General features: G+C 34.0%; 3 protein-coding genes across 3 annotated transcripts; 1 reads left to right on the forward strand and 2 right to left on the reverse strand.

Moving 5' to 3' along the window:
* Positions 1–1651: 1651 nt before the first annotated feature.
* LOC132550179 (mitochondrial disaggregase-like) lies at positions 1652–14550 on the reverse strand. Its single transcript, XM_060214212.1, has 15 exons — positions 14283–14550; positions 13342–13390; positions 12967–13053; positions 12135–12238; positions 11647–11775; positions 9444–9541; positions 8715–8829; positions 7821–7898; positions 6688–6743; positions 6224–6268; positions 5402–5563; positions 4192–4348; positions 3934–4007; positions 2793–3017; positions 1652–2274 (listed from the first exon to the last, which is right to left on the reverse strand). Exons 1-15 carry the CDS (start codon positions 14548–14550, stop codon positions 2023–2025), a joined length of 1899 nt encoding a protein of 632 aa, XP_060070195.1. The 3' UTR covers positions 1652–2022.
* A 325-nt stretch (positions 14551–14875) lies between these two features.
* Positions 14876–21140, forward strand: LOC132550180 (glucosamine-6-phosphate isomerase 2-like). The gene is made up of 6 exons (XM_060214213.1): positions 14876–14984; positions 16627–16750; positions 18018–18119; positions 18503–18685; positions 19199–19383; positions 20157–21140. Exons 1-6 carry the CDS (start codon positions 14922–14924, stop codon positions 20391–20393), a joined length of 894 nt encoding a protein of 297 aa, XP_060070196.1. The 5' UTR covers positions 14876–14921; the 3' UTR covers positions 20394–21140.
* A 3587-nt stretch (positions 21141–24727) lies between these two features.
* Positions 24728–26508, reverse strand: LOC132550182 (protein THEM6-like). The gene is made up of 3 exons (XM_060214214.1): positions 26367–26508; positions 25377–25591; positions 24728–25141 (listed from the first exon to the last, which is right to left on the reverse strand). The coding sequence occupies exons 1-3, from the start codon at positions 26506–26508 to the stop codon at positions 24905–24907; spliced, it is 594 nt and encodes a 197-aa protein (XP_060070197.1). The 3' UTR covers positions 24728–24904.
* Positions 26509–26634: the final 126 nt, after the last annotated feature.

Consider the following 26634-nt stretch of genomic DNA (forward strand, 5'->3'; position numbering starts at 1 on the left):
AAGGGGAAAGATCCACCTTTCAATGAGCATATAAAGATCAAACAATGGTGGGCCCCAAGATCTCTCTGGGATCTCTATAAAGATCAAACAATGGTGGGCCCCAAGATCTCTCTGGGATCTCTATAAAGATCAAACAATGGTGGGCGCCAAGATCTCTCTGGGATCTCTTGTTGTTTATTTATGATCTCTTAAATGCTGTCATTGTATGAAATTCTATGCTACTAAAGTACAAATTAAATCATTTTTTAAGGATAATGCTGAATTTCTTTGTGTTTCATTGTTATTGTGTGGAATATACATTGCATATGGTAACGTCAAGTTTGATTATTAGACATAACATCATTAGATTAGCTCACCTCATATGTCCATTGTCCGATGTCATTACAATTGTGTCAAACAGTAGTTGGGAGAAGATGTACATGACCTTTGGAATACTGTAATTTATTGTTAATTCACTTAAACATTGTACTTTTGAAATACTTTTAATATTGTATCGGCTAATAGTATGGCACATATTCCTGTAATATAGCCTACCATCACAAAATTGTGAGCTATTCAAATCATCCTGTAACTGTCGTCCATCTGTTAGCTGTCCTTGCACACAATTTTAATTGCTATTTCTTGAGAAATGCTTCATGGATATTTCCCAAATTTCACATGAAGGTTTCCCTTGGTACCTATTGAATTATGAGAATGATAAAAAATGAGGTCCAAAGGGCCTGTATCGTTTACCTGGTTTGCTTTGAAACTAAAGGAAAATGATTCATAAGATTAAAGATTTTCCCTTAGGGCCATGCCCCTACCAAAAATTAAAAAAAAACTGTCATTTCTACATCATAAGGATTTTGAAGAACTGGGTATACATCTCATATTGGACCCACCCCTGGGGACTGATACCAACAAATTATACAAAATTGATTCCTCTTCATCAAAGGATGCTTCTGACCAAATTGGGATACAATTTTTGTATTGCTACAGAAAAAAAAATATAAATAATTTGGTTTATTTCCCCCTACAGGAACCCAATCCCTGAGGACCAAAACCCACGCTTATACAAAATTGATTCCCCTTCACCCAATAATGCCCAAAACAAAATTGAAAAACAGTCATGACATTCTAACAAAAGAAGGTGAATTTTAAAGAATTTTTAACAATTCCTCATTTGTGTTTCAACCCTGAGGGGAGGGGTCCAGACCCAGTATTTATGCAAAAATTATTCCTTTTCATCAAAGGATGTTCCAGTCAAAACTGGGACGATACCCAGGGATTCTTTCAGAAGAAGGATCTTAATAAAGAAGTTGCTGTAGGGCTGACTCCCTCTGTTTACTCAAATCAAAGTTGATTTTTCTTCAGATGATATTGGGACAGAATCCTTGCATTCCATCACAAGAAGGATTTTAAAGAATCTGCTCTATTCCACTATTGAGCACCATTCCTTCTCCCTCAAGGTCCACAACAGATTCCCCTTCACCTAATTGATTAATTTTTCCCCAAGGATGCTCATGACCAAATGTGGTCAAAATTGGCTCTATCGTTGATGACTTGCAGCGATTTTTAGAAAAAGTAGACAAACAAAGCACCATCGCATAAGCATACAAGAAACCATCTTGATTTTAGGGAGTTAGTTGTGCATAAACCAAACCAACCATAATTGTAATTTGCATTTATGTATTTGAAGGTTTAACTTCTCAGACATGCATTATATCTTTCTAATGGTACACTTTATGCTACTGTTTTCTCCAGAAGGAATGTAAAAGCTAGTCACAGCACAATCCTGAAATCCTGAAGAGATCACTGTACAGCCTTACCCATGAACCCTTTTTAGACACAGTCTTTTAAAGAGAACTGAATAATGACATTTGAACTGAATGAGAGCATTTTCAGGCAGCAGTACAGTATTTAGTAGCAGAAGACCAGCTCACTTTTTCATATCAACACATATCCATAAAGTTTGATTTGAACTGAATGTGAGGTTGGTTCATCAGTAACTGATCCTTTTTATAAATAAATTAGTTAATCTTTCTATTTAAATGTTGTTGTAAAAGGATTATTGCTGTCCTGTAAATCTATATCAACATATTCATTTTTCCTGCCCTTCTTCAGAAGCTGTAGTTTTATAGTGGCCACTTCCTTGCTGCCATCAGGTGACGACACTGTGCTTCCAGATTTTGTCATGTCTGGTGCATTGACAGTTGAAATCTTGATGACACACCCTTTTTCTATCATCTGCCTCTCATGAGCCATAGCTAGCTGTGATACCACTCTTCTCTCCACCTAACAAGAAAGAAACATGTTCAGTAATATCATCCACTGAAAGTAGACTTTCCCAACCTGAATCAAATTAAATTCTTCCTGTAGTGGAAGTGGGAAGGATGTAAACGGGAGCCTGTAGATTTCATATGGATTAATACATAACAGTTTAGAAAGAAAAAAATCCTGACTTAAGTAATTATCCCTAAAATGGTTGTAGCAGTACATGTACTGAAGTCTTGTTAGCAAGATCTGTACATTTTGATCAAACTTCAGCTTTTTATGTTGAGAACATATTTTTTTAGTTCCTTTTTGGATGTAAATGACATGTTGAACATATGTCTCACTCAAATTTCTGACCCTGACATTGCAACACTCTTACAATTAATATTGAATTCTTTACACACCAAAGTGACTTGTCCTTAACTTTAATGAAATTACTTCCTAGCTCAGACTTAAATCCTTGGTAACAACATGCATTGAACTTAACCTCCAATTATCTTATTATTTCAATTGAACTGCTCTCTTGTTCATAATCTTACCTCATACTTAATTGACCTGGCCCCGTAGTGGACATCATAGCCATCAGCCAGAACGTCCACCACATTGTGGTCCCAGATCAGTTTAATGTTATGCTTTTTCGAGGCTTGTTCTGACCAAAACTCAAGTTCCTTGTTCACCAGTTTACTGAGCTCAGATCGTGAAAATGGTAAGAAGTACACCACTTCATTTATTCTTCCTAAAAATTCATCTCTTCTGAATGCTCTCTAGAAGAATGGAAAGTTAATTATACAATATACATGTCATACATAATTATCTCGATAAACATATTTCATGGCAGCCAAAATCACTATACAATAAATGAATATATTCTAAGAAATCTACAGACCATCACTGTTTAAAGGATACAGTCACGTATGCAAAATCAGCATTCTCTCAGAGATGAGGAAGAACAGCTGACATAGTAGATAACCATATTAATTGACATCCTATCAAGTAGATTTTCAAACAAGGTCTTTATATGTTCTTTTCTCTTCTTTTCTTTTAATTCCTCTTGTTTTGCTCATAATTATTTGAAAATTAATCAATTAAGAAGTTTAGAAAATAATTTTTGACTGCCAAATCAAAGATGGTTGACTGTCGGCCATATTGTTTTTTCTAATCAGTCTAAAAATCAGAAGGGCACAACTAGGCACCATTAGGAACCTACAGAATAAATTTGAAAAAAAAAATACAATCCGGTACTTCCCAAGAAATAGTGATAATAAACTTCCATTGTCTAAATCCAAGATATGTAGCTGCCTGACATCCACTTTGTTTTTCTGATCAGTCCCATAATCAAAAGGCCACAATTACGGACCAAAGGGAACCTTCATATGAAATTTGAGAAGGGTCCATCTAATGCTTTTCAAAAAAGAGTGATAACAAATTTTCTTTGTTGAAATCCAAGATGGCGGCCTTTCAGCCATTTCGTTTTTCTAATCAATCCCAAAATCAAACCGACACAAAAAGAGACAATGGGGAACCCTGATGATTGGCTAATAATTCAAATGATTTTTACGGTTCATCAACAATAAGGGTTGATGTCATTTTAGGACCAATAACATATACATTACAGGCACTGAATATCAATACTTTACCACATTTAGGAGGTGTACTGGAAAGCTGCGTGGGTGACATTACCTTAAGAATCGGACGTACAACAAGGTCTTTAAAACGTCTAGATATGGTGATCCTCTCGGTGGCCTCTAGATCCTCTGAATAAGGAAGAATCAAGTTTGTTTTTATTTACTTTGGAATATGCTGACATTACATGCCACCAAATCGTCAATTTCTTTAAGTTTTGAAATTGATATCACAATTGATTCAACAATACCAGAACAAATCAGATTACCATTTCCTACTAAGAAAATATAGAGGACAAAGGTGAGTGATAGATACCCAGTTTTCCTACATGTTTGTGCTTTGACAAATCAGCTGCTTCCTGTCTGAGGTGTAGGGCATGATTTGCTATTTCTTCGCTGGCAAGGTTGGATGTCATTATGAAGATAGCATCCTTACAATCAATTGTCTGTCCCTTGCCATCTGTGAGACGACCCTTAAATTAACACAAAATACAGCTGGAGTTATTGCAAATGACGTCAAGTTAATCCATTCTTTGACTTTGTGCGCTGTATCTTAAAGATATAACTCTCATCAAAATACCACATGATTTTGGAGTAAATGACGATGTAGCAGTATTTCAACTCCTACAAATTCCAAATAGAATTAAAGGAAAACTTGATGAAATATTTGTTACTTTGTTGTTATGCTTGATAAGGAACCATCGACTTCAATCATTGTTTATTCCTGAATAAGACACACATGAAGAAGATACAAGGTTGAGATCAATGAACAGTAACAACCAGTTGTTGTATTTGGCCTTTGCCGCCATGCTTGCTTGTTTCAGAGATGCCCAAATGACATACCTGAAATCACCTTCATTTCTAAAGAAATGATAACTACTATGGGTTCTTAAGCTTTTAATTAACTTTTCATTTATTTATGGTACATATGGTGGGTTATAGAAATCTAAAGAGGTCATGCATATTTAGCTGGTGGTGGGAGTCAACCCTGTGTCTACCATCTCTTTTAACATCAGCCTCTATTAAGCACTTAAGACATTATGGTTGCTTTTGCATAAGTGGTTGAAATGGTTAAATTGGCTGAATTTGCGACTTCTGGCACAGACTGGGAATAAGACTGGACTGTGGAATATTAATCAGACCTGTCCAAAACACCTTTCTACAAAAAACTAGGTCGTAGCATGCACATATTTTCTGAAATGATGATATTCAGTAAAGGTTACAATATATTTTTTGATGCGTTTATTTTTTTAATCCTTCTTTATTTTTGATGACTAATTCCAGAAATGTGCATTTTGAGCTTTACATGAACCATTTCAAACATCTGGTACAAGTCCATCCGTTCATTCATCATGGAATATTTCTGTGCTGTTTTAACCATTTCAACCAAGTTACAAAAAGTGGTCATGATATTCCTCATGGTTCCTTTTTACCTTCTTGAAAAAAGTATGTGTTTAAAGCAACATGTAATCACATCTATAACTACGCATATTACTTTTACTGAATAAAAGATTTGATTTACTGACCTCATCAAACAACTGAAGCATAATGGTAAGTACATCAGGGTGTGCCTTGTCAACTTCATCAAACAATACAACAGCTGTTGGACATTCTGTTAGTTTCTTTGTGAGCTGTCCACCTTCTTCATGTCCTACATATCCAGGAGGGGAGCCTATAAATTTAGCAACCTGTAGAGTATAACAGATAACAGTCAGGGAATCTATAAACATAGCCACCTGTAGAGTATAACAGATAACAGTCAGGGAATCTATAAACATGGCCACCTGTAGGGTATAACAAATAACAGTCAGGGAATCTATAAACATAGTCACCTGTAGGGTATAACAGATAACAGTCAGGGAATCTATAAACATGGCCACCTGTAGGGTATAACAAATAACAGTCAAGGAATCTATAAACATAGCCACCTGTAGGGTATAACAAATAACAGTCAGGGAATCTATAAACACAGTTACCTGTAGGGTATAACAGTAAGGGAATCTATAAACATAGTCACCTGTAGGGTATAACAGATAACAATCAGGGAATCTATAAACATAGCCACCTGTAGGGTATAACAAATAACAGTCAGGGAATCTATAAACATAGCCACCTGTAGGGTATAACAAATAACAGTCAGGGAATCTATAAACATAGCCACCTGTAGGGTATAACAAATAACAGTCAGGGAATCTATAAACATAGTCACCTGTAGAGTATAACAAATAACAGTCAGGGAATCTATAAACATAGCTACCTGTAGGGTATAACAAATTTTAGTCATCCTCAAGATGTTTGAACAGTATAATGAAACCTTAATTGTATAACAGAACAGTTTAGATACATACCTCATGTTTCTCCTGGTATTCTGACATGTCTATCCTTATAAAACCCTGTAGAAGATAATGTATTTAAATAAAATGCTGAGCAGCTTAACACTAGTACAGGGGAGGTAATCTATGGGTGTAGAACTTTTATCCATAATTCAAGTAGAAACTAATCTAGACAATGTTAAACACAAATTTGGTCAATTTTTTAGATGAAATTAGAGGAGTGACATGTATTAATATAATTTCTATAATTTCCAAAATACATGTCATTTTCTTTAATAGGGCACATAAAGTTGCAAAGTTTTAAAATGTACAAAACTGCTGGCCCATAAAATAGATAAGGAAAAGTCAAAAGACCAAGTCATTTATACTTATTCTATCAGTTCTTCTAGAGAAGAATCTTCATGAAACTTTTACATAAAGCCTTACAAAGTATATGTCTCAATTGTGTAAAGTTAATCAAGGAAAATATTTGTACATACCTTTTTCACATCCTTATGTAGATATCTAGCACATTGTTTGGCTAACTCTGTTTTACCTGTAATATAAGCCCTCTTAGTAAATAGCATCTCTAGCTAACAGTTTAGTACTAACCAGAAACAGCTAAAATGTGAACAGTCATTAATGAGAAAACAGTGTTTATAAATCACATGATGGGTATAGGTATAGATTAAATAGAATAGGGAAGTATCTAAATAACCATTTCTCATAACTCATCTCCTCTATATATTTGATGTGTGTACAATCATGCTTCTAACCAAGTTCCTTTCCAATAACAACAATGATAAGAGTATGGTCAAAAATGTTTCTTTTGTTAAAAGTTAATCACCATGCACTTCTTGTAAATCAGAATTAAAGAAAGTCTGTAACTGCAAAAAATAGACAGTTTACAGTAATCCATTAAAAAAGGAGATGAATGTATGTGTGAAACAAATGCACACTTCCACAAAACAACTTTGAAGAAAACAAAATTTTAATTTAGGCAGTTATTCAATGATTAAGAGGTTGTGGGCCCTGACTATGGTTATCTGCACATTTCTTACTATAATTAATGTATACACCAAATTTCATAATCCTTGCTAACCTCAACTTTTGGCAGAATAATGGTTTCGGACAAAAAAGGACGGATTGAAAGATGGACGTGTTCACAAAGCCGAACCTCTATTTCCATCCCCCATCCCCCAAATTTTTCAGTAGCATGGAAATGAATTTGGTCTTGATGCCACATATGGCTTCAACTGAACCAAGGTTGCTTTTGATTAAAAGGTGAAATAGTTGGACCAGCTGAACCTGCAAGGAATTGCCAGGCACAGATCAGGACTGAAGCTGGACTACAGAATTTTTGATAACTGTAGTTTAAGGGGGCATGCCATACCTGTCCAAAACTAACTGGCTGAGTATCATTAATGTTCTGTGTTTCTGCATAGAACTGGGTCATTTATTGTGAAATAATTCCATACCAACTGGACAATTTCAAAGAGGTTTTGCGAAAACAACCCTGCTCCCTTGATCCAACAGTGACATACACAGTGGCGTGATAACATGCTGGTAAAAATTTCAGAGTTAATCTAGTTAACAAAGGTAAAACTTAGAAAACCATTTCATTCTAGCCTACCTATTCCTGATGATCCCATGAACAGAAACACTAAGGGATGATCCTCATCATACCAGCCATTCTCCTTTCTTCTGATCGCTGTCAAGATCAAAAATATGTATAAAAGAAAGATGTTTACATAAAAAGCTAACAATTTATAACAGTACTTGTCTGGTAATGAGTACCAGTAACCATTCAAATTAATTCAAAGCCTAGTTTTTCAGGTGTTCCATTTATACTTCATACAAAGTGTAATGTTTTTCTCTGGTTCTTTCCCACAGACACGATTAGTATAAATGACCTGCAACAGTACAATGACGAATGAAATTTATTTACATATTTTATACGATAGACAAATTCATTTCCACACATATATATATGTATTAACTGTATGCTCCTGCACATCTGGTATGTGTAGTGGCCACTGCCTTGCTGATACAGAATTATCGGGAACCTCCTAGTAGGCAACTACGTCGGCGTCTCTTGCCTAGCGCTCCTGGCATTTCTCAGTGTACACTGCACCGTGCCAATACCCATGCTGTACGCTCATCCCAGGTTCCCTGTTACGCCAGCAATTCTGTATCAGCAAGTGAAGCGAGGTCCAAATTTCAAAAATAGGTAAACTACCTTGTCAACCACTACCAAGAGTAGCGAAATGAAAAAGAGACCCTCAGCCAGTGACCACTGGTCTTATATATATGTGTGAACATAACTTGGATAACTTGGATGCTAATATAATTATCAACAGAAAATATAAGTGAAAGGTAACTGCTTGTTACCTGTACACTAAATATAGCACATCAAACATACTATTAATATATAAATAGGTAGTATACCAGGCACATTTATTACAAAAGTAAGAGGATACAAACATTCAATCAAAACTGTTCTTTACCCCAACAATGTAATACCAACCTGCTGCCACAGTATTGATTGCACCATCCTGTCCAATAATATGTTCCCTCAGTCGCTGCTCCAAAGGAAATTGTCTCCTCTCTTCTGCTGCTTTCTGCTCCTGTATCACTTTATACTGTAAAAAACAATATATCATTTACAAAAAAAACCACATACAACAAGAAACTGAAAGAATTATTTTCTTTATCAGTCAACTTAAACCTGTACTGACTGAAATCTTTTGTTCTAAAGTACACTATCAAAATTATCACAATCTTCATTTTAAAATAGAAATCATCTTAATCTTTTACAACAGGAAATATCTTAATATAATATTCACTTTAAAATCATTATCAATAATATAACAGCCAGCAGACACTGCTATCAATATATCAATAAACACAAGGGATCTATATCAGCTTTATCAGCCATTGTTATCTTGGGGGCATAAACATCTTACTCTGTTGAAAAATAAATCAATAAATATATAAATAATCCCCACTTCACACAACAAAAACATTGCTTCAAGATCATAATTAGTCATATAGTCCTGCTCATGATAAGTCACATGATCTAGACATAATCATAAATCATGTGATTAAGACATTAGTCACATGATCTTACCATTTTTAGTCATAAGACTGATTTTTTAACTGAAATTAAATTTCTATTTAAACATTTTTGGTATGAAAGTATCAGTGAATTCTCTATTTCCTTAGATGGTAGAAATTTGATTTAATGAGACAAAACCTTTTCTGTAGCCTCCTTGATCACTTTTTTCATCATACTGCTCTTGGCATATTCAACAGGATTATGGCCATTTGCATTTTCCAATGTGGGATCAGCACCTTTAATCATTAAAAATAAACAATCAGTACTCAGAAAAATGGAAGCCATTTCTTTTTAGCACCTGAAAAAACGTGTTTGGAGAAGATACAAGAGTCCCAATGGGCTTGTATTGCTCATATTCTTTGCAGCTTATAAAGAGATAGACATATTGGAAGATATTATCCTTGCTACTTTCATCTTCATTCCTTCTAGCTACCTTCATCTTCATTCCAAACATCATACTTCTCCTTTTCAGTTTACACATTGCAGGTAGAAAAAGGAAACTCGGGATTTCTTGGATGTTAAAAGAGATTGTATGATGATTTTGGCACATTTGACCTTGAAGATCATTTGACCTGAGTTTGCAGCATTTCCTTTTCACACACTGAAGTCAAAATGCTATAACCTTCAGAATTTTGCTTCTTGATCTTCATGACCTTTAAAGAATGTTTAGGTCATCCATTTCAACAGACCAATTAGCATGACCCTGGGCCTCTTTGTTATTGAGAAGAAGTTGTTCGAATAGTTCAACACATTTGACTCTTGACACCTTGAGAGTGGATCAAAAGGTCATTTATTTGAACAAATTTAATACAAAATGTATTATTTAATTCCAGCATATTACAGGCCTTTCATGACTTGGAACCTCTTTCTTAATGAAATGCTGCCTGTTTTTAACACATCTGACCCCTGTAACTTAGCACATAAGTGAAGGCAATCCAATTGAATGAAGTTAGAAACTGTTAATTCATACATGCTATAAGCTCCATATCATGACCCTGTGTATAAATGATGTTTCCATATATTACTCAGGTGACACTTGAACAAACCAGGTAGCCCTTTTCACAGCATGCTGCAGGCATAATATCATTACCCTTGGCATCCTGGTAAATGAGAAGTTGTTTGAAGATTTTCATAAGATCAAGGTCAAACTTTGCATTCCTTAGTCCCATTATACTACTGACTAAATATATGGACCCTTAGCCTCTTGGTTATTGAGAAGTTGTTAAAGTTGTTTGAAGATTCTACCATATTTGACATGTTTGACATGTGGGTCTAGGTCAATCAATTGAAATAGTCCTTCATCCCATCATGGTTTGTACTGACCTAGTGTCATGACCCTAATAGCTATTCAGGCGAGTTATTTGAGCAAATGAGCTGAAAAATAACAACACTGATCAAGTAGACCTCGGATGATATGAAACACTGCCCCATCATGAATGCATTCTTGATCTTGTAGTAAGCTGCCAGTCAGAGGAGGAATTCAAAGGATTTCAGTGACTGTGTTTGTTTCACACATAGTTACGAAAGTGATCGGTGACCGTGTTAGTGAAAAGTAACTTCAATGCTATGAACTGATTCCTACTTAGTGCTCTAAGGATTTATCAGTTGTAAGTTGTTTTTTATATATACAAAAATAATGAATTGCATTAAAACATTCAAAATTTATTTCATTCTTTGTTTTTTCATGTTCAATCTATCATATATGACCAATGACTCTAAATATAATTATGTCAAGGGAGGTAATCCAATATGGCAGACAGAGAACTCGAGAATGATAACCCCTAAAGTGGCATGTTCCTGCATATAATACGCACCCCCTTTTTTACACGACAGTGTTTGCCCAAAAAAGTGTGCGCTGTACGTGCAAATTTAAAATTAGTAATATTTAGCGATAAGTGGAGCACTTGTCAGGAAGGTCACACTTCCTTGCATCTTCTTCTCAGTCAGTAAATAAGGATTACCTGGTAATAGTATTTTACATACACACACATAATAACGTATACATATCTGTATGGTTTTCCTGACAACTACAGATCTACCTGCCATTAGGATTTTCTGGACATCTACAATGTAGTGAAGGTTTTAAGACTACTGACCTATCTGTCTGTAGATTTTCGTGACACCTACAATGTAGTGAAGGTTTTAAGACTACAGATCTACCTGCCTGTAGATTTTCGTGACACCTACAATGTAGTGAAGGTTTTAAGACTACAGATCTACCTGCCTGTAGGATTTTCTTGACATCTACAATGTAGTGAAGGTTTTAAGACTACAGATCTACCTGCCTGTTGGATTTTCTTGACATCTACAATGTAGTGAAGGTTTAAGACTACAGATCTACCTGCTTGTAAGAGTTCCTTGACAATGTCAACATCATCTATGAGAACAGCATAGTGGAGGGGTGTACAGTCCTTGAAGTAGGCCCTTGGGTGGAGTCGATCACTGAACTCCTGCTCCCTAATTGTCAGCACTAGAAAATGTCACACAGCAATCATTTCGCTATAACTCATGTTGAACTTTTCTTTCAAATTTTGCCAAAAAGGATCCACAAACAAATTTCTCCTTAATATTAAACATAAATATGCTTGATAATCATGTTTGCTGGACTGAAATTCCTTCAGTTACTCTAAACCCTTTTTTCCAGATAGAAGTCCAACACTTTTCTCGGATTTCATAATTAATATTTTTATCTATTGACAAAGAAATCACACAAATATCCAAAATTACCCATTGTACTAAAATGTTACTTTGGCAACACTTATAGTATATGTTTTGAAGCCCTGCTAAGAAATTCAAACACTGTTCAAAACAATGCAACCAACTCCTTACCATGCATTGCATTGAAGCGTCTCTCTCTGGCTATCATGATGTGGTTTGTATATTCATCACGAGCACAAGGGTCTGCACCTGCCTTCAATAATAACTGTACAACTCTATATTTCAAAAAAAGAAAGCCAATTAAAATAGTTAACAATATAAATGTATCATGCTGTGATTTCATAACATTTTATTATAGTGTCCCTCACCAAAGTGCAATGTCTATATCAAAAATGAAATAAAAAAGAACCTTCATTTCATATCATTTAGGAGGTCAATAATCATCATAAGCACTGTAGAGGTTTTAGTATGATGCTGGAAGGAATTATGCAAACAACTAACCTAACAGACCTTATTTTGTGGCTATCAGTGCATCGCAAACCCATGTTGTAGGGGAAAATGGTCTGAAGCTTACATCATGACAGTCACACTGTCAGTGCAATAGTGATCACAGCTACCTTGGTACTCAAAATGTCACTAAAAATTCCTATATCAATCACATGCAGATACATTAATTCAGGTTTATTTTTTCATTAATTTGGATTTCGGGAAATTCACTGATCAGTCAGGAGACAAAATTTCCTGTGTATAATCAGCATGTTTTGGAAATTATACAGAAATTTGAGATAATGGATATAAGGATGCAAAATCTGCATGAATTTATAACAATACTATTAAGAATTACAACCTTGAAAGCAACAACTTTGTACTAAGATTTAACCTGTGTGTAGTTTGAATTTGACTGAAGCGAAGGCATTAGCTCACTAAGTACATGAAGATCTACTCGCAATCTTGTGAGGTCAACGGTTCTTCACCTTAAAGAAGACCTGTAAATAAGTCCCACCTGAGGTTTCCACTTATTGATGCTACATGAAGAGCTGTCCAACCAAGCTCATGCTTCTGATTCACATCAACACCACTCTTTAGAAACCTGCAAATGCAAGGCAGAATTCAAACAATTGTGCAATGAATGAGAATCACTTACATCTAAGTAAAATTTCAATTATATGTTATCAACACATTCACACTTGCCATGTCACAGCAATTAATTTCTAAATTTTCACAAAGATATTCAGATATATATAATCAAAGAAATTAATGCTTTTTAGATAAATTTACAAATTACACCCTCAAATTTACCTCAGACAAATATCTAACATCAATGAGTTTTGTCTACCTCTAAACATGAGGTTTTCTTTCAACTACTCTTATTTGTTACCTTTCAATCTCATTTACATTTCCTTGTTTTACAGCCTGGAAGAAACCTTCTGGAAAAGAAATTAAAATCATTGTTTTAAATGGAAACAACATATGTTCAATTAAGTTTTATTTGTAAAGAAGCCTGCACTTCATTAGATGACCCTGATCATTGCATGTAACAGAGACCATCCCAACCTTCTCTTCTTACACTTGTTTTATATAGATTTTAACTATACAGCTTGTGGGAATTTTACTATAGTGAAGTGATAAGGAATCCAGCTAGAGACTGAAAAGTCAACCTTCGTTCAAGCTTCAACAGGATCAGAACTTTTTTTTATTTCTCCTTCTTATCACATACATTGTATCTGATGCCATTGACTGTTGGGTTTTCTACAGAGCAAAGACTTGTGAATGAGGAAGTTATGCAGATGATGAGAATTCATGTACACAGGTCACCATATAACCACAGCTAGTGGTTTTCTTTAATGATACGATAAAGTTGTCCAGCTAGAGACCAAAAGAGAGCTAACTGTAGTTTGACCTCATTGGTTTTCTACATTAATTGTGTTATTAAATTGTAAAAGATGGGACAAGTTAATAATTCCTTATAAACAACTTGGCAGGTATGTACATCAACAGCATATGCATGAAAAAGATGAAAAAGAATGATGATGCAATATTGTAAGGAAGTTTCAATAGGTTATTGAAAAATCAGGGTTTTTCCTTATTCTTTAAACCATGCATTTTTAACCCTTTGTTTTATTAATTACTCCCAAAATTGGTAAAATTATACTAAAAAATATACTAAATAATTTGAGTAATTGATTAAATATCAGATTACATAAAATGCATAAACTTGAAGGTCATATGGAACCCTCTGATAAATAAATTATCAATAAATACTAATGGTACGTTTCTAAGGAAACCAACATGCGATACAAATTGGATTCACGGACTCACCAGCGCTGTCAGAGCAAAATGCAACCGATAGAAATGAGACTGTTGATATGGACATTCCTGACCCGAACACAAATTTCATCAGTCCAACTCGAGACCATGCTATTGGAAAGCAAGTCGCTAGTAGCCAGCTCTTATTGACGCTGGTGTATTTATCCGGTGCCACTTTATATAAACTATTCTTTAAAAGTAACCGACAGTTACTGATTTTTGAATTAGCACGAAATTTAAGAACTGAAAAAGTTCGAAAAAGCTGTCTGCAAGACGCCATGCTGACAACATCGCAATCCGATATAGTTGTCGCAAAACTTTCAAATTTGCAATATTTATTTTTTATTGTTTCTTTCCCGCTACTTAATGTTCACATATGAAATCATGGCAGCTGAAGTAACCTTTTATGAATGAAAATAACATTATTACATAATAAGTATTTTAATATATGTCGTAAAATAACATAACGACCTATTGGTGGCACATCCCTTCCTCCCACAACATTGATCAGCTGTTCAAGGTAAGCAGTTGACATTATAGGAGATAAAGGCTAGAGCTGGGTTTGACAAGTACACCTGTCTCACCAAGTATACTCAGTGTCTTTGCTTTTATACAATATAAATAGGCAGGATACCTGTCAGTATATCTATTATGTATGATGTAGTTATTAGATGTAGACAACTGGAGTCTGGACAAAGGAAACCACACTACTGTGTACATATTCTTTTGAAATATTTTTTTTGTAATGAATATGAACGGATGTCACGTACAAAGTTGTCATTGTCAGCAGAATTGATTTCAATCTCATAAAGTGTTGCCTTGTTGAAAAAAATAGCTTAAACAAATGAACAACTACGTATAATATAATCAGATATCTGTATCAGTATAATATACATAGTGTATGTCCGTGCCATGATTAAGCAGTTGCATGCACTGATATCAATAGTGCTTATACTGTTCATATTTCACTGTATTTCCAATGGTGATCGGTCACTACAGAATCGAATGTCAATAAGGTTAGCTGTAGACATTATATATAACTTTGCATTTTCTATTGTCCTTTTCTATTGTCTTTTTCTATTGATTTATGATATACGTATGTATATAAATATGTTTTTTTTTTATAGATCATACATATGATTATGGATACCCCATATTAGGGAGTACATAATAATTTATATATAAGCAGTATATGTAATGAATACACTCCTGTTTTGTAAGAGAAAATTATACTTCTGCTACTTTGATGATCAATATATTAGAAATTGGGGGCCGCAGATATGAACCACATTCCCATGAGAATAGCTGTGGAGTAAAGATTTAAATTTCTAGCATGAAAAAGTATCATTTTGTCTGTAGATTTATTTATACATGAAAAGAAATAAAGAAAAAATGATTGTACACAATACCAGGCAACCAGCATTTACTTAAGTTGACACAAGTGTAGGTTTTACATATAAAGAGATTAACCATGTAAGGCATTGTTATCATGTCTGATATTGATTCCTACAACGTCAGTGTTTAGATCAATATGATGAATCACTGTTAGGTCCAATATAGGAAACAGAAAGTAGAAACAGATTGTATGTGAGGATCACCTAAGGTCACTGATGGTATGTATATCTCTGCTCATGACCTGTAGGTGACCTTGTATTAATGGTCAGTTGACTTAACAGTGAACTTTTATCAGTAACTTATATACTATAAATTACTATTCATCAAAAGTATCACTCTTATAAGGAATATGTTCAATGAACATGGATATCAACTGCATGGTGATTCACTTTGATGTATATTCAAAAAGAAAATTCTCTTATCTCATGATTTAAAATTGTCAATACGTTTATCATGTCTGACCCAGTGATACCTATCGCTGAATTATCTTTCAATGTCAAAATATACTTAACATGTTAACAGACAGCTTTACCATTATCTTTAGTACAGGTGTGTTAACTTTCTCCCACATGAAGTGTAACCTATGTAAATAAGTTTCAATGTATATATATACATGTATAGACTGACGGGAAAATCGCCTATGTTAATGCTGTATCAGTGACATTGCTTCATTTATCAGGTTAGATGTGAAGTTGACCAGGAGTTATATACTGATATATATACAGGGGACAGTAGTGACGCTGCACTAAATCTGTCTGTTAACATTTTAACTGGAGTAAGAAACACAGGTATGAGAACCAGTAGATTTTATATTGTGTACACATGTAAGTTGTAAATCTGTTGAATATGAAGTGCATAGAGTAAAAATGTCTGATTAGTAAGAGCCAGTGTAACATTGGATCCCAGCAATTTTTACCAGAAAAGAAATCATAGCATATTTATTAATTACTTATTATTACAGATGAGGCTGGTAATCCTTGATAACTATGATGATGTCAGTGTTTGGGCAGCCAAGTACATCAGAAGGAGGATTCTGGCATTTAAACCTGGACCGGACAAATACTTTACTCTCGGACTCCCCACAGGTACATTTTAAATACTTCATTCTGGGGCTCCCCACAGTAAATATTTCATTATCAGAGATCCCTACAGGTAAATATTGCAGTACATTTTGTATTGGCCTTCCTATAGGTGAGTACTCTGCTTTTGGGGTTTCCCACAGGTAAATATTTCAGTATTGGCCTTCCTATAGGTAAGTACCAGGTAATCTGCTTTTGGGGTTTCTCAAAGGTAAATATTTCATTATCAGGGCTCCCCACAGGTAAATATTTCATTGTCAGGGCTCCCCACAGGTAAATGTTGCAGTATTGGCCTTCCTATAGATAAGTACTCTGCTTTTGGGGTTTTCACAGGTAAATATTCCATTATCGGAGCTTCTGACAGGAAAATAAAGCAGTATATTTTTTATCAGCCTTCATATAGGTGACTTCTCTGCTTTTGGGGTTTCCCACAGGTAAACAGTTTACTCTCCTGTTTCTCACATGTCTGTACTTTGAGATGGGTTAAGATAAGGCTCCAGGGCTCCTACAGTTAAATATCATATTCTTGATTCTCCCTTGTGATCAAATATCTTCTGTTACGGATCAGTTGTCAGCAGCCATTATTTCTTTACTCTTAGGTTTCTCTTATGGATTTCCCATTGAAAACTATGTAACTTTATTATGTAGCGAATTCTTCTTTCACCTGGCTATCTGTTATCATTCACCTATAGATCAGCTTTGTCACTTACCTTGAACAAAATCACCTGTACTATTAAAAGTTAACATGTAAGTTAGACATAGGTCTAACTGAACACATTTTAAATAATTTAATTGACTTACATGTTAACTTTTAATAGTTCATTCCTCCCTTTGTATAAGATTGATTTAAGATTAGTTATAAGTTTACATCATCTATGAAAACATAAATAGTTCATTAGCAAGAAAACATCCACTTTGGAACTTAAATATGATTTGGATTATACAAAACATCATCATATCCACTTTTAAAAAGTTTTCACCACACATCTTTTTTGGTTCCAAGATATAATTTCTGTTTCCAATGGCCTTCTTGTGCTTTAACTTGTAGAATTAATAAAGAATCATTCTTTTTCAGCTCCAAAATCAAATTCAAGTTTTATTTTTATTTTGCTATGAATGAGAGATGATATGAACACTTTGCAATTAAAATAAAGTGTATTTATTATAGGAACACGACTACAATATCTCATTTGGAATTATGATATTACGGCTTTACAGCAACCTCTCACATTACCAGAGAATAACCTTTTACCTGACATGTTTTTGTTTGTAGGTAGCACACCTTTGGGAACATATAGGAAACTCATAGAGTATTACAAAGCTGGAAACCTCTCATTCAAGTATGTCAAAACATTCAACATGGACGAATATGTAGGTATGTATATAAACTATCTAGTACAATGTTGGTACCATGACATCCAATGCTGTGAAATACAGTCACTACAAATTCAGATTATGAATTTTTGATGAAGAATATTATCAATGTAAGTAAGATTCTCAGAACAATTTTCAGTAGTTTATTCTACTGTAGGATTATGTTGACATCTTTATTACAAGTAGATGATAGTGAATGCGTGATGCAAAGAAACAGCTTGGTGATTATGTGTCAGACATTTGACATACCTGTAATATACTTGTCTTGTCTTTAATTCAATTAAGATTTCAATTAGCTCCGTTTTAAATTCACAACAATCATTCCCTTAGTACATCCAGTCCAGATCAGTTTTGTCCTGTTATCCTTCAGTTGTACCATTTCAGCAATACCGCGTGATCATCCCGAGAGCTACCACTCCTTTATGTGGAACAACTTCTTCAAGCACATTGACATTAATCCAGAGAATGCCCACATCCTCGATGGCAATGCTGTAGATGTTCAGAAGGAATGTGAGGACTACGAGAAGAAGATTACAGAAGCTGGAGGGATAGAACTATTTATTGGAGGTAGATTGTCATGTTTATCTTCCCTAAAGTAACACTGAAAGGATGCTTCTATGTTTGGTATTTGATATTACTCGTTCAATCTGTTGATGGCAGTGAAAAGTTCAAGTTAATTTCAATGGAATTAAAGTTATTAAGGTTCAGATTCTCAGTGTTGTCTACCATTATTAATGAACATGTCCCTCCAAAATAAAGGGTGATGGGGTGAATTACATTACTTTTATATTAAGATATTCAATATTTAAACATAATTTTGACTCTTGATATTAGATCCAATTTTAGAATTTTAAATACTTATAAGAAAATATGTGATTCTAGCTTGTGTGGTTGTTAACAAATTGGTCTGACAAAATCAGGATTATACTGGACAACAAGTGGCACAGAACAAACGGTTAAAGTATCACATAGATATAGTGTTGAAATTGAAGATAACTTTTTTGTGAATAGTATTTATTTGTTGTTAATGGATTTTAACACTGATTGCAATCAATTGCTTCTCCAATTTCTATCTTTAAGGTATTGGACCTGATGGTCACATCGCTTTTAATGAGCCAGGGTCAAGTCTAGTATCAAGGACAAGGATCAAATCTTTAGCTCAGGATACTATTCTAGCTAATGCTCGCTTCTTTGGGGGTGACTTGTCTAAGGTGCCTCATCAAGCACTAACGGTTGGGGTTGGTACAGTCATGGATGCTAGGGAGGTAAGTTTAAAAATCATATTAGTATTTACTCTTTTTTTTCAAAAAATGCATATATAAGATATTTAATCAATAAATTAGATAAGATTTTGAGAAAAAAAACAGAAAGAGGTTCTGGTTGACATAAATACATAACCAAACGACAAAATTTTATTGTGCAATGTCAAAATTTTTGAATACCTGTAGATGTGTGAAAATTTGTTAAATGTGATGTTAAACCTATCAGTATTTCTTTTCTCACATAGTTTTTTGAAAATTAATTTTTGAGCAGAAGTGAAACAAATTTGTTACTTTGTATCAGCATCCACATCAGCATTAGAGTTATAAGTCTCTCAGAAAAAATCAGTACAATTCTGCCATAAACTCTTGCCAGGTAATCCATCCAGATATATTGCTATTCAGTAAAAATCGTAAACCACATACTGTCTAGTATTAACCCTAACCCCTGAGTAAATGTTACTTTGTATGAATATATGAAATTTTGTGGAATTTTAAAATGGGTAGCAACTTCAATGATTGACTCGTAATTCATTAAATAATGTACTTTAGTATTTGAATTTTTTTGTTATATGGCTTGTGAAACTTCAAAATTGGCTAACCTTGGTCAAATGAAATAATGTTTACAATATTTACTGGCATAGAAGATGATGATATTGGAAGTGTTTGATGGTATAATCATACAAAATGTATTGGTAGAGTATGATAATACATTGGTAAGTGTATGACAATATTATAATGGTTAAGTAATATGTTGTCTACTTCGTTTTTCTGTCCAGGTGATGATTCTGATCACGGGTGCTCATAAGGCGTATGCCCTCCACAAGGCTATTGAGGAGGGTGTCAGTCACATGTGGACAGTGTCCGCATTCCAGCAACACCCACGCACCATCTTTCTCTGTGATGAGGACGCAACTCTAGAGCTCAAGGTGAAGACAGTCAAGTATTTCAAAGACATCATGAAAATACATAACGAAATGATTGAAGGCAATGAAGATCAGGAAGAAGGGAAGTAACGCCAATCAAATATAAAAAATAACGGCAATGTAATGAAGGATTTAGCAAAATGACTATAAATCAATCACCTCTGATGTCAGTATTCCTGTTCAGCTTTAATCTCAGTACAACCAAAGTTTGAAAATCCTGAAATTGTATGTAAATGATGGAGAATGATTAACTTGACATGTACAAATGCAAATAAAAATAGCATACCTGATACTTTTCTTCTGACATTAACATACAACTTGAAAAAAAATCAACTTTATTTTAAACTTACTTTTATATTTATCACAGGTTAGAATGATTCTGTATACTGTTTGATCTCATCAGGAGTGACCCTGTCTCTTTGGTCATTTTATGATATCTTATTTACCAATTTGTTAGTTTGTTGTATTCAAATCAATTTTGACAAAACTGGAGTTGTTTTGAAAATTTAATATTCAGTATTTGAAATCATGAATTCCCCATTATTTGTTGGTAACAAGCTCACATTCACATTCTACAATTATGTACAAGATTGGTTATCAGTAATGTCGGTACCAAAATAATCTCTGAATTAACTATACAAAGATGGTGTTAGTGTATTTTCCATCATAAAGGATGAATTTAAGTTATATAGACTTAAAACAATATATATATCTGGTATGATATTACTATAGTTTTACCTTGTGTGTCAGGTATTAAAAATATGTTTTGTAACTTTTGTGTATTGTGATCGTAACATGAAATCTTTTATGTTATTGACAAATATACATGTTCTTAAACTGAAGCATTCCTTCATAATATTTTTGAAATACTGATATCCTTGCTTTGTATAAGAAATTCTCTCATAAAAAAAAAGAAAAAAAATGTATTTTAAATGAAAACGATACAATTACTATTTGTATTCCCACAACATTTGATCAGTGGCAACAGTCACTAGAATTCTTCACTTCACATACTGTTACAGTGAAAATTTTACCTGTGTCGTGTTGAATCCTGGAATCATTGATAATTTATACATTGATAATGCTACTTGTATATAACAATGTGCACCTACATTTTTCTTTTGTATATGTATATGATACCTGTCATAAAATACCTGTAGTGTCATATACAAACAGAATTCATGTGATTGACATAAAGATATACATGTAGTAGGTATGATTTTGTGTAGTTATATAATTAGTTTAGACCTATAGCTACTGTTAACTTTATCTTGTTCTGAAGATATCTGTACCTATAGACAAATATATACTATTTTGTAGTTTAGATTTCCAGATCAGAATCTCTTCATTGTAGATTGGTTTAAATATAGAATAGTTATTTCATGAGTTTGTGTCTGTATCGAAACCTGGTAATCCTGACATAGTTGGCAAGATAGATAGATCCAAAATATATACTATGCAATGAAAGTATTTAAAGCTTTTCATAAATTCTTGTTTTTATTTACATTTTATCCAATTCCTAATAGCATAGTATATATTGTATGTTAGTTTTGGTCAAGTGTTTACTTAATTATTTGAAAATCCTTCAAATTTATTCCTAATGTTGTTCTAGAGATTCATCATAGTGTATAAAAAAAAATTCCATTTAATATTTTTATTGATATAGAATAATAAATAATTGTATTTAAAAACCATTATATAATTTTCTATTAGTTTTGTAAATAAAATATAATATATTACATATAAAAATCCTACTGCCATATAGAATCAAAGCAATGAAACCATTTAAGACAAACTTGAAAACTTTTTTGGAAATTTCCATGCAGAAATTGTGCAATTAAAACTGTCAAGCCTCGATCTGGAAAATTATATCTATATACCTACTTTTGACACACTTTCATTGCATAAGGTCAAAAATTGTCTCCCTCCAAAATAGGCAGGGTAAGCAACTAACAAGTTTATTAAAAAGATGTATACTGCCAAATATGTAATACCTTTATATACTGATGTTCTAAGTCAAACTCACTGTCACACGGGTATCAAATATACAAGACAGTTCCAAGTACCGGTATTATACATTTGGACCAAGTGACTATTTTATGAGTATTTATATACTGATGTTCTGAAATTAAAGTCACCCTGTCACACGGGTATCAAGTTTTAAGTATTATACATTGGGAATGAATGGCCCATTTTTGAGAAAGTTACAAGGTTTGAGTTCACTGGGCTGTCATATTATGGTTATGAGGATATGGCTAGTCATATTGTAAACTGTACATAAAGTCTTGCCACTTTAAATATTTGTATTTTACTTTAAATGTATATATTTTACAGCAGTGTTCATTATTACAGGTACACAATTCTAGTTTTAGACTGTGCGCTGATTTCTTTTGGTGCTGTGTTAATAAAGTTATATAGAAGCTGTAATAAAGGTTAACCCAAACTTGGGTTTATTAATCATTCTGACTTCTGTTTTATTCGCTTATTGTCACCAAGTGACTGAGATTTTGGTATGGTGCAGAATCTGTTTATCTGTCTCCAAACTTTCAACAACTTCTAGAAAACCGAAAGAACCTGTGTCCTGATATTTAGTCCGTGGCTCCATGGAGTGCCCCTGTGTAAGGTTTCCTCAGTATTGGTACTTATGACAGCCATTGTCAAATATGTCAAAACATTAATCACAACATTAATATCTATAAAATTAAGAGTTGAAATAATTCAGAATAGATTTACAAGTATACTAATGAGCATTGAATCACTTCTTTTGAGATTTCTTTATCTTCTAAATATTTATTTTTGAAATAACATAATAACATAAATTATCTAAAATACAACATTCAATTCACCCAACATCCATGGTTGATCCATCCGTGAACAATTTTTTTATTGCTATTTTCTTGAAAAGTACTCAATGGATCTCTATCAAATTTAATATGTAGTTTCCCTCAAGTGCGACAATTTGATTTTAGGTCTTATCAGAGAAACAAGTCTGGCAACCGCCAGTTTGGATTTTGCTGTGTAAAGTTTGTTTTTGCTATTTCTTGAGAAGTACACTTTGGATCTCTCTAAAATTTCATATGGAGGGGTTTTTCTTGGTCCCTAGTTGTGTTGATTCGATTTTGGATCTGATAAGAGAAACAAAATGGCCAACATGGCAGCCATCTTGGATTTTGACTTTAAAAGTTTGTTTCTTTTATTACTATTTCTTGAGAACTACTGTATAGACCTTTTTCACATTTCATGTGTAGGTTCCTTTTGGTCCCTAGTTGTGCCCATTTGATTTTGGGATTTGACAGTTAAAGATTATTATCACTATTTCTGCAAAGGATTAAAGTTCAAATTTCTTATTATTAAGAGGAAAAACAGAGAAAAGAAGGGAAAAGATCCAACTGTCAAAGACCAAATAAAGATCAAACAATGGTTAGCACCAAGATCCCTCTGGTATCTCTTGTTGATACTAAAAACTATTCTATATGAATGATAAAGTTAAAACATTTATTTTGTAAACTTTTATTTATTTAGTAGTAATCAACATTTCATCAACACAAAAGTATATAACCAAGTATTGAAATAATAAAATTTTAACCAACTTAAATTCATAGTAATAAAACCAACCATTAAAGGTACACACAGGAAATATTTTTTATCGAACACAAAGGAAATATTTTATCTTACAACTAGACCCACTCTTTCTCTGCAAGACACGTCAACTGTGTACGTCATACCAGTAATAAATATTATATTTCAATACAAGCATCCTGAATCAAACCATTCATACTCTTGAATTCAGTCAACATCATTTCAATATATCATCAATCTTTTGTCATCAAGTCATTTATGAAACAACTGTTCTTGGTGATACCAATAGTTAGCTCATCAATTGGTAAGATCATCAGTTTTAGAGTTCAGAGGTCTGGATTGGAGTCCTGGTCTGACCCAAGAGGCCTATGATGGAGTCCTGGTCTGACCCATGAGGCCTATGATGGAGTCCTGGTCTGACCCAAGAGGCCTATGATGGAGTCCTGGTCTGACCCAAGAGGCCTATGATGGAGTCCTGGTCTGACCCAAGAGGCCTATGATGGAGTCCTGGTCTGACCCAAGAAGCCTATGATGGAGTCCTGGTCTGACCCAAGAGGCCTTAGTTGGAGTCCTGATCTGACCCCAGAGGCCTAGGTTGGAGTCCTGGTCTGACCCAAAAGGCCTGGCTTGGAGTCCTGGTCCCCAGAGGTCTGGGTTAGAGTCCTTGTCTGAATGCAAAGAACTACAATTCCTCCACTGTTGAACAAACAAACCTATCTGTTGCTCTATAAACGTAGTTACCACTACTGAGGAAAGCTTGTTCTAATAAAAAGTCACAAAGATGTAACTTCTGAAATATAAGCAACATGTTAGTGAATTTGAATTTTTTGCAGTTGGCCCTCTTTTCATATCTGGACACACACTGTTAAAATAATGTTATTCCTGTAATTGACTTGACAAGCAATCTGCAATACCTGTAACATTTTGCATATGGTACAAAATATAATAAATCATAATTTTAAAAATATGTTAACATTATGGAAATGTGAAAGTTTTGTTCTGTGTGGACATGATTGAGTCTGCTATGACTGTTTCTTTAGGCGATCACTCGAGTGTTGCCAAGACTCAAAGAGAGTTTCTAGTTCTGGAGTTATTGGAGGTGATGTAATAGTGGAATGTCCAGGTAATTTCTGAATGACACTGGCTGGAGAACATCCTATCACAGACTGCTTGCATATAACTACAGCACAGACAAAATTGTCTGGTTGTCGCAAAACTTGCTGCTCCAAATAAAATGCCTTTTCATCCCAAAATATAACCTGAAAATCAAAGAACTGGTTTATGGACTTGTTTTAATGATGTACATTATCTTAACAAAACTTCTATGATTTAAAGTAAATATTTCAGTTTAGATAGGTATTGTTCCATAATAAAAAATCTCTGTAATCTCAACTGTTCAGTCAACTTAAACTTTAGTAAGAAAAAATACATGACTATGTTTTTCAATACCTTTATAAACAACTGTCTAGATAATGACACCTCTATCACACCAACCTTGGTGACAACTCTGTATCTGTTAAAGAGCTGAAGAGACTTTCGGTAACGCACACTCGCCGCAGCATTGGTTAACTTCACCATCTTTCCAACACCAATCTTCCCAATGACTTGATTTTCTATCCACAGCCTTGTACGCCCAAAATCACATTCACGCAAATACCGTGCATTGTTCATGTGAAATTGAAGATCAAGGTCATTCAGAAGGACAATACCTGGAAACGACAACAAAAATATAAAACACCGAACCAAGTCATTTGTCTTGTGAAATTGGAAATTCAGGTCATTCAGAAGGACAATACCTGGAAAAGATAAAATCTATAAACAACTGATGCTGGTACTCATATATTGGAGTCAGAACAACAGGTGTTTGTTGAATCAAAATACTTGTGTTTTATGCAAATGTAGATGTCATACAGCTTGAACTTGCATCAATAGATTGAACAGTCACTCAAAAGTAGGTTGCTAGTTCAATCTCCAGCGGGAGCATACCATGTTTTCATTCCTACTTTGGATGAATAAGAATTGTGTGTGTCTTTAGGATCAAAGATTTGTGAAGAAGGGAGCGATGTAGAAGTTGAGTTCAAACGTCATGTAACTCTAAGCTAGTTTGAATTTCCATGCATGATTATCAAATTACTATTTGTATCATTGCTTAAAACATATTATTGATTGAATGAACCTTACTTACGAAATGATATGTATGTATATTTACTATATAAAATAGTTCTAATCAAGATATCGAAAATTGGCTAAAAATCCACTCGCTGGTAAAGCTAACTATGCTTTATTTATTTTCTCAATTAACAAGACTTGCCTCCATTTCATCAATGAGCAGCTGAACAGAGACCTAGTAACTTGGCTATCTAACCAAACTACTTTTCTTGAGACACGCTATTCGTTCGAAAATTCATATTTTATATAAGATCTTATGGGACATAAATTGAAAACGAGCTTGCTTTAAATTTCTATCTTCATTACAAAACCGACCTTCAATCTCGCTGCTCTCAAGTAGGTGCTTCGTCGAGGATCTCCGTCTGATAAGCGAAGTGATGACGATGAAGATTTGACGCACGTAGTAACTTACGTCAAAAAGTACAAAAAGCAAGAGAAAACACACTAGTTGCATCATTTTGTTAGCGTGTACATGCAACGTTCTTATCGAGTCATCGCATCCTTACCTACGCGGTGTAAAGGGAAAAAACTAGCCTGTCTTTCCTTGGTGTACGGGATAAAATATACCCTCCATTATCTATAG

Source organism: Ylistrum balloti, unplaced genomic scaffold (assembly GCF_031769215.1).
Source record: "Ylistrum balloti isolate Yb309-2 unplaced genomic scaffold, AGI_CSIRO_Ybal_v1 Utg370110, whole genome shotgun sequence".
Lineage (NCBI taxonomy): Eukaryota > Metazoa > Mollusca > Bivalvia > Pectinida > Pectinidae > Ylistrum > Ylistrum balloti.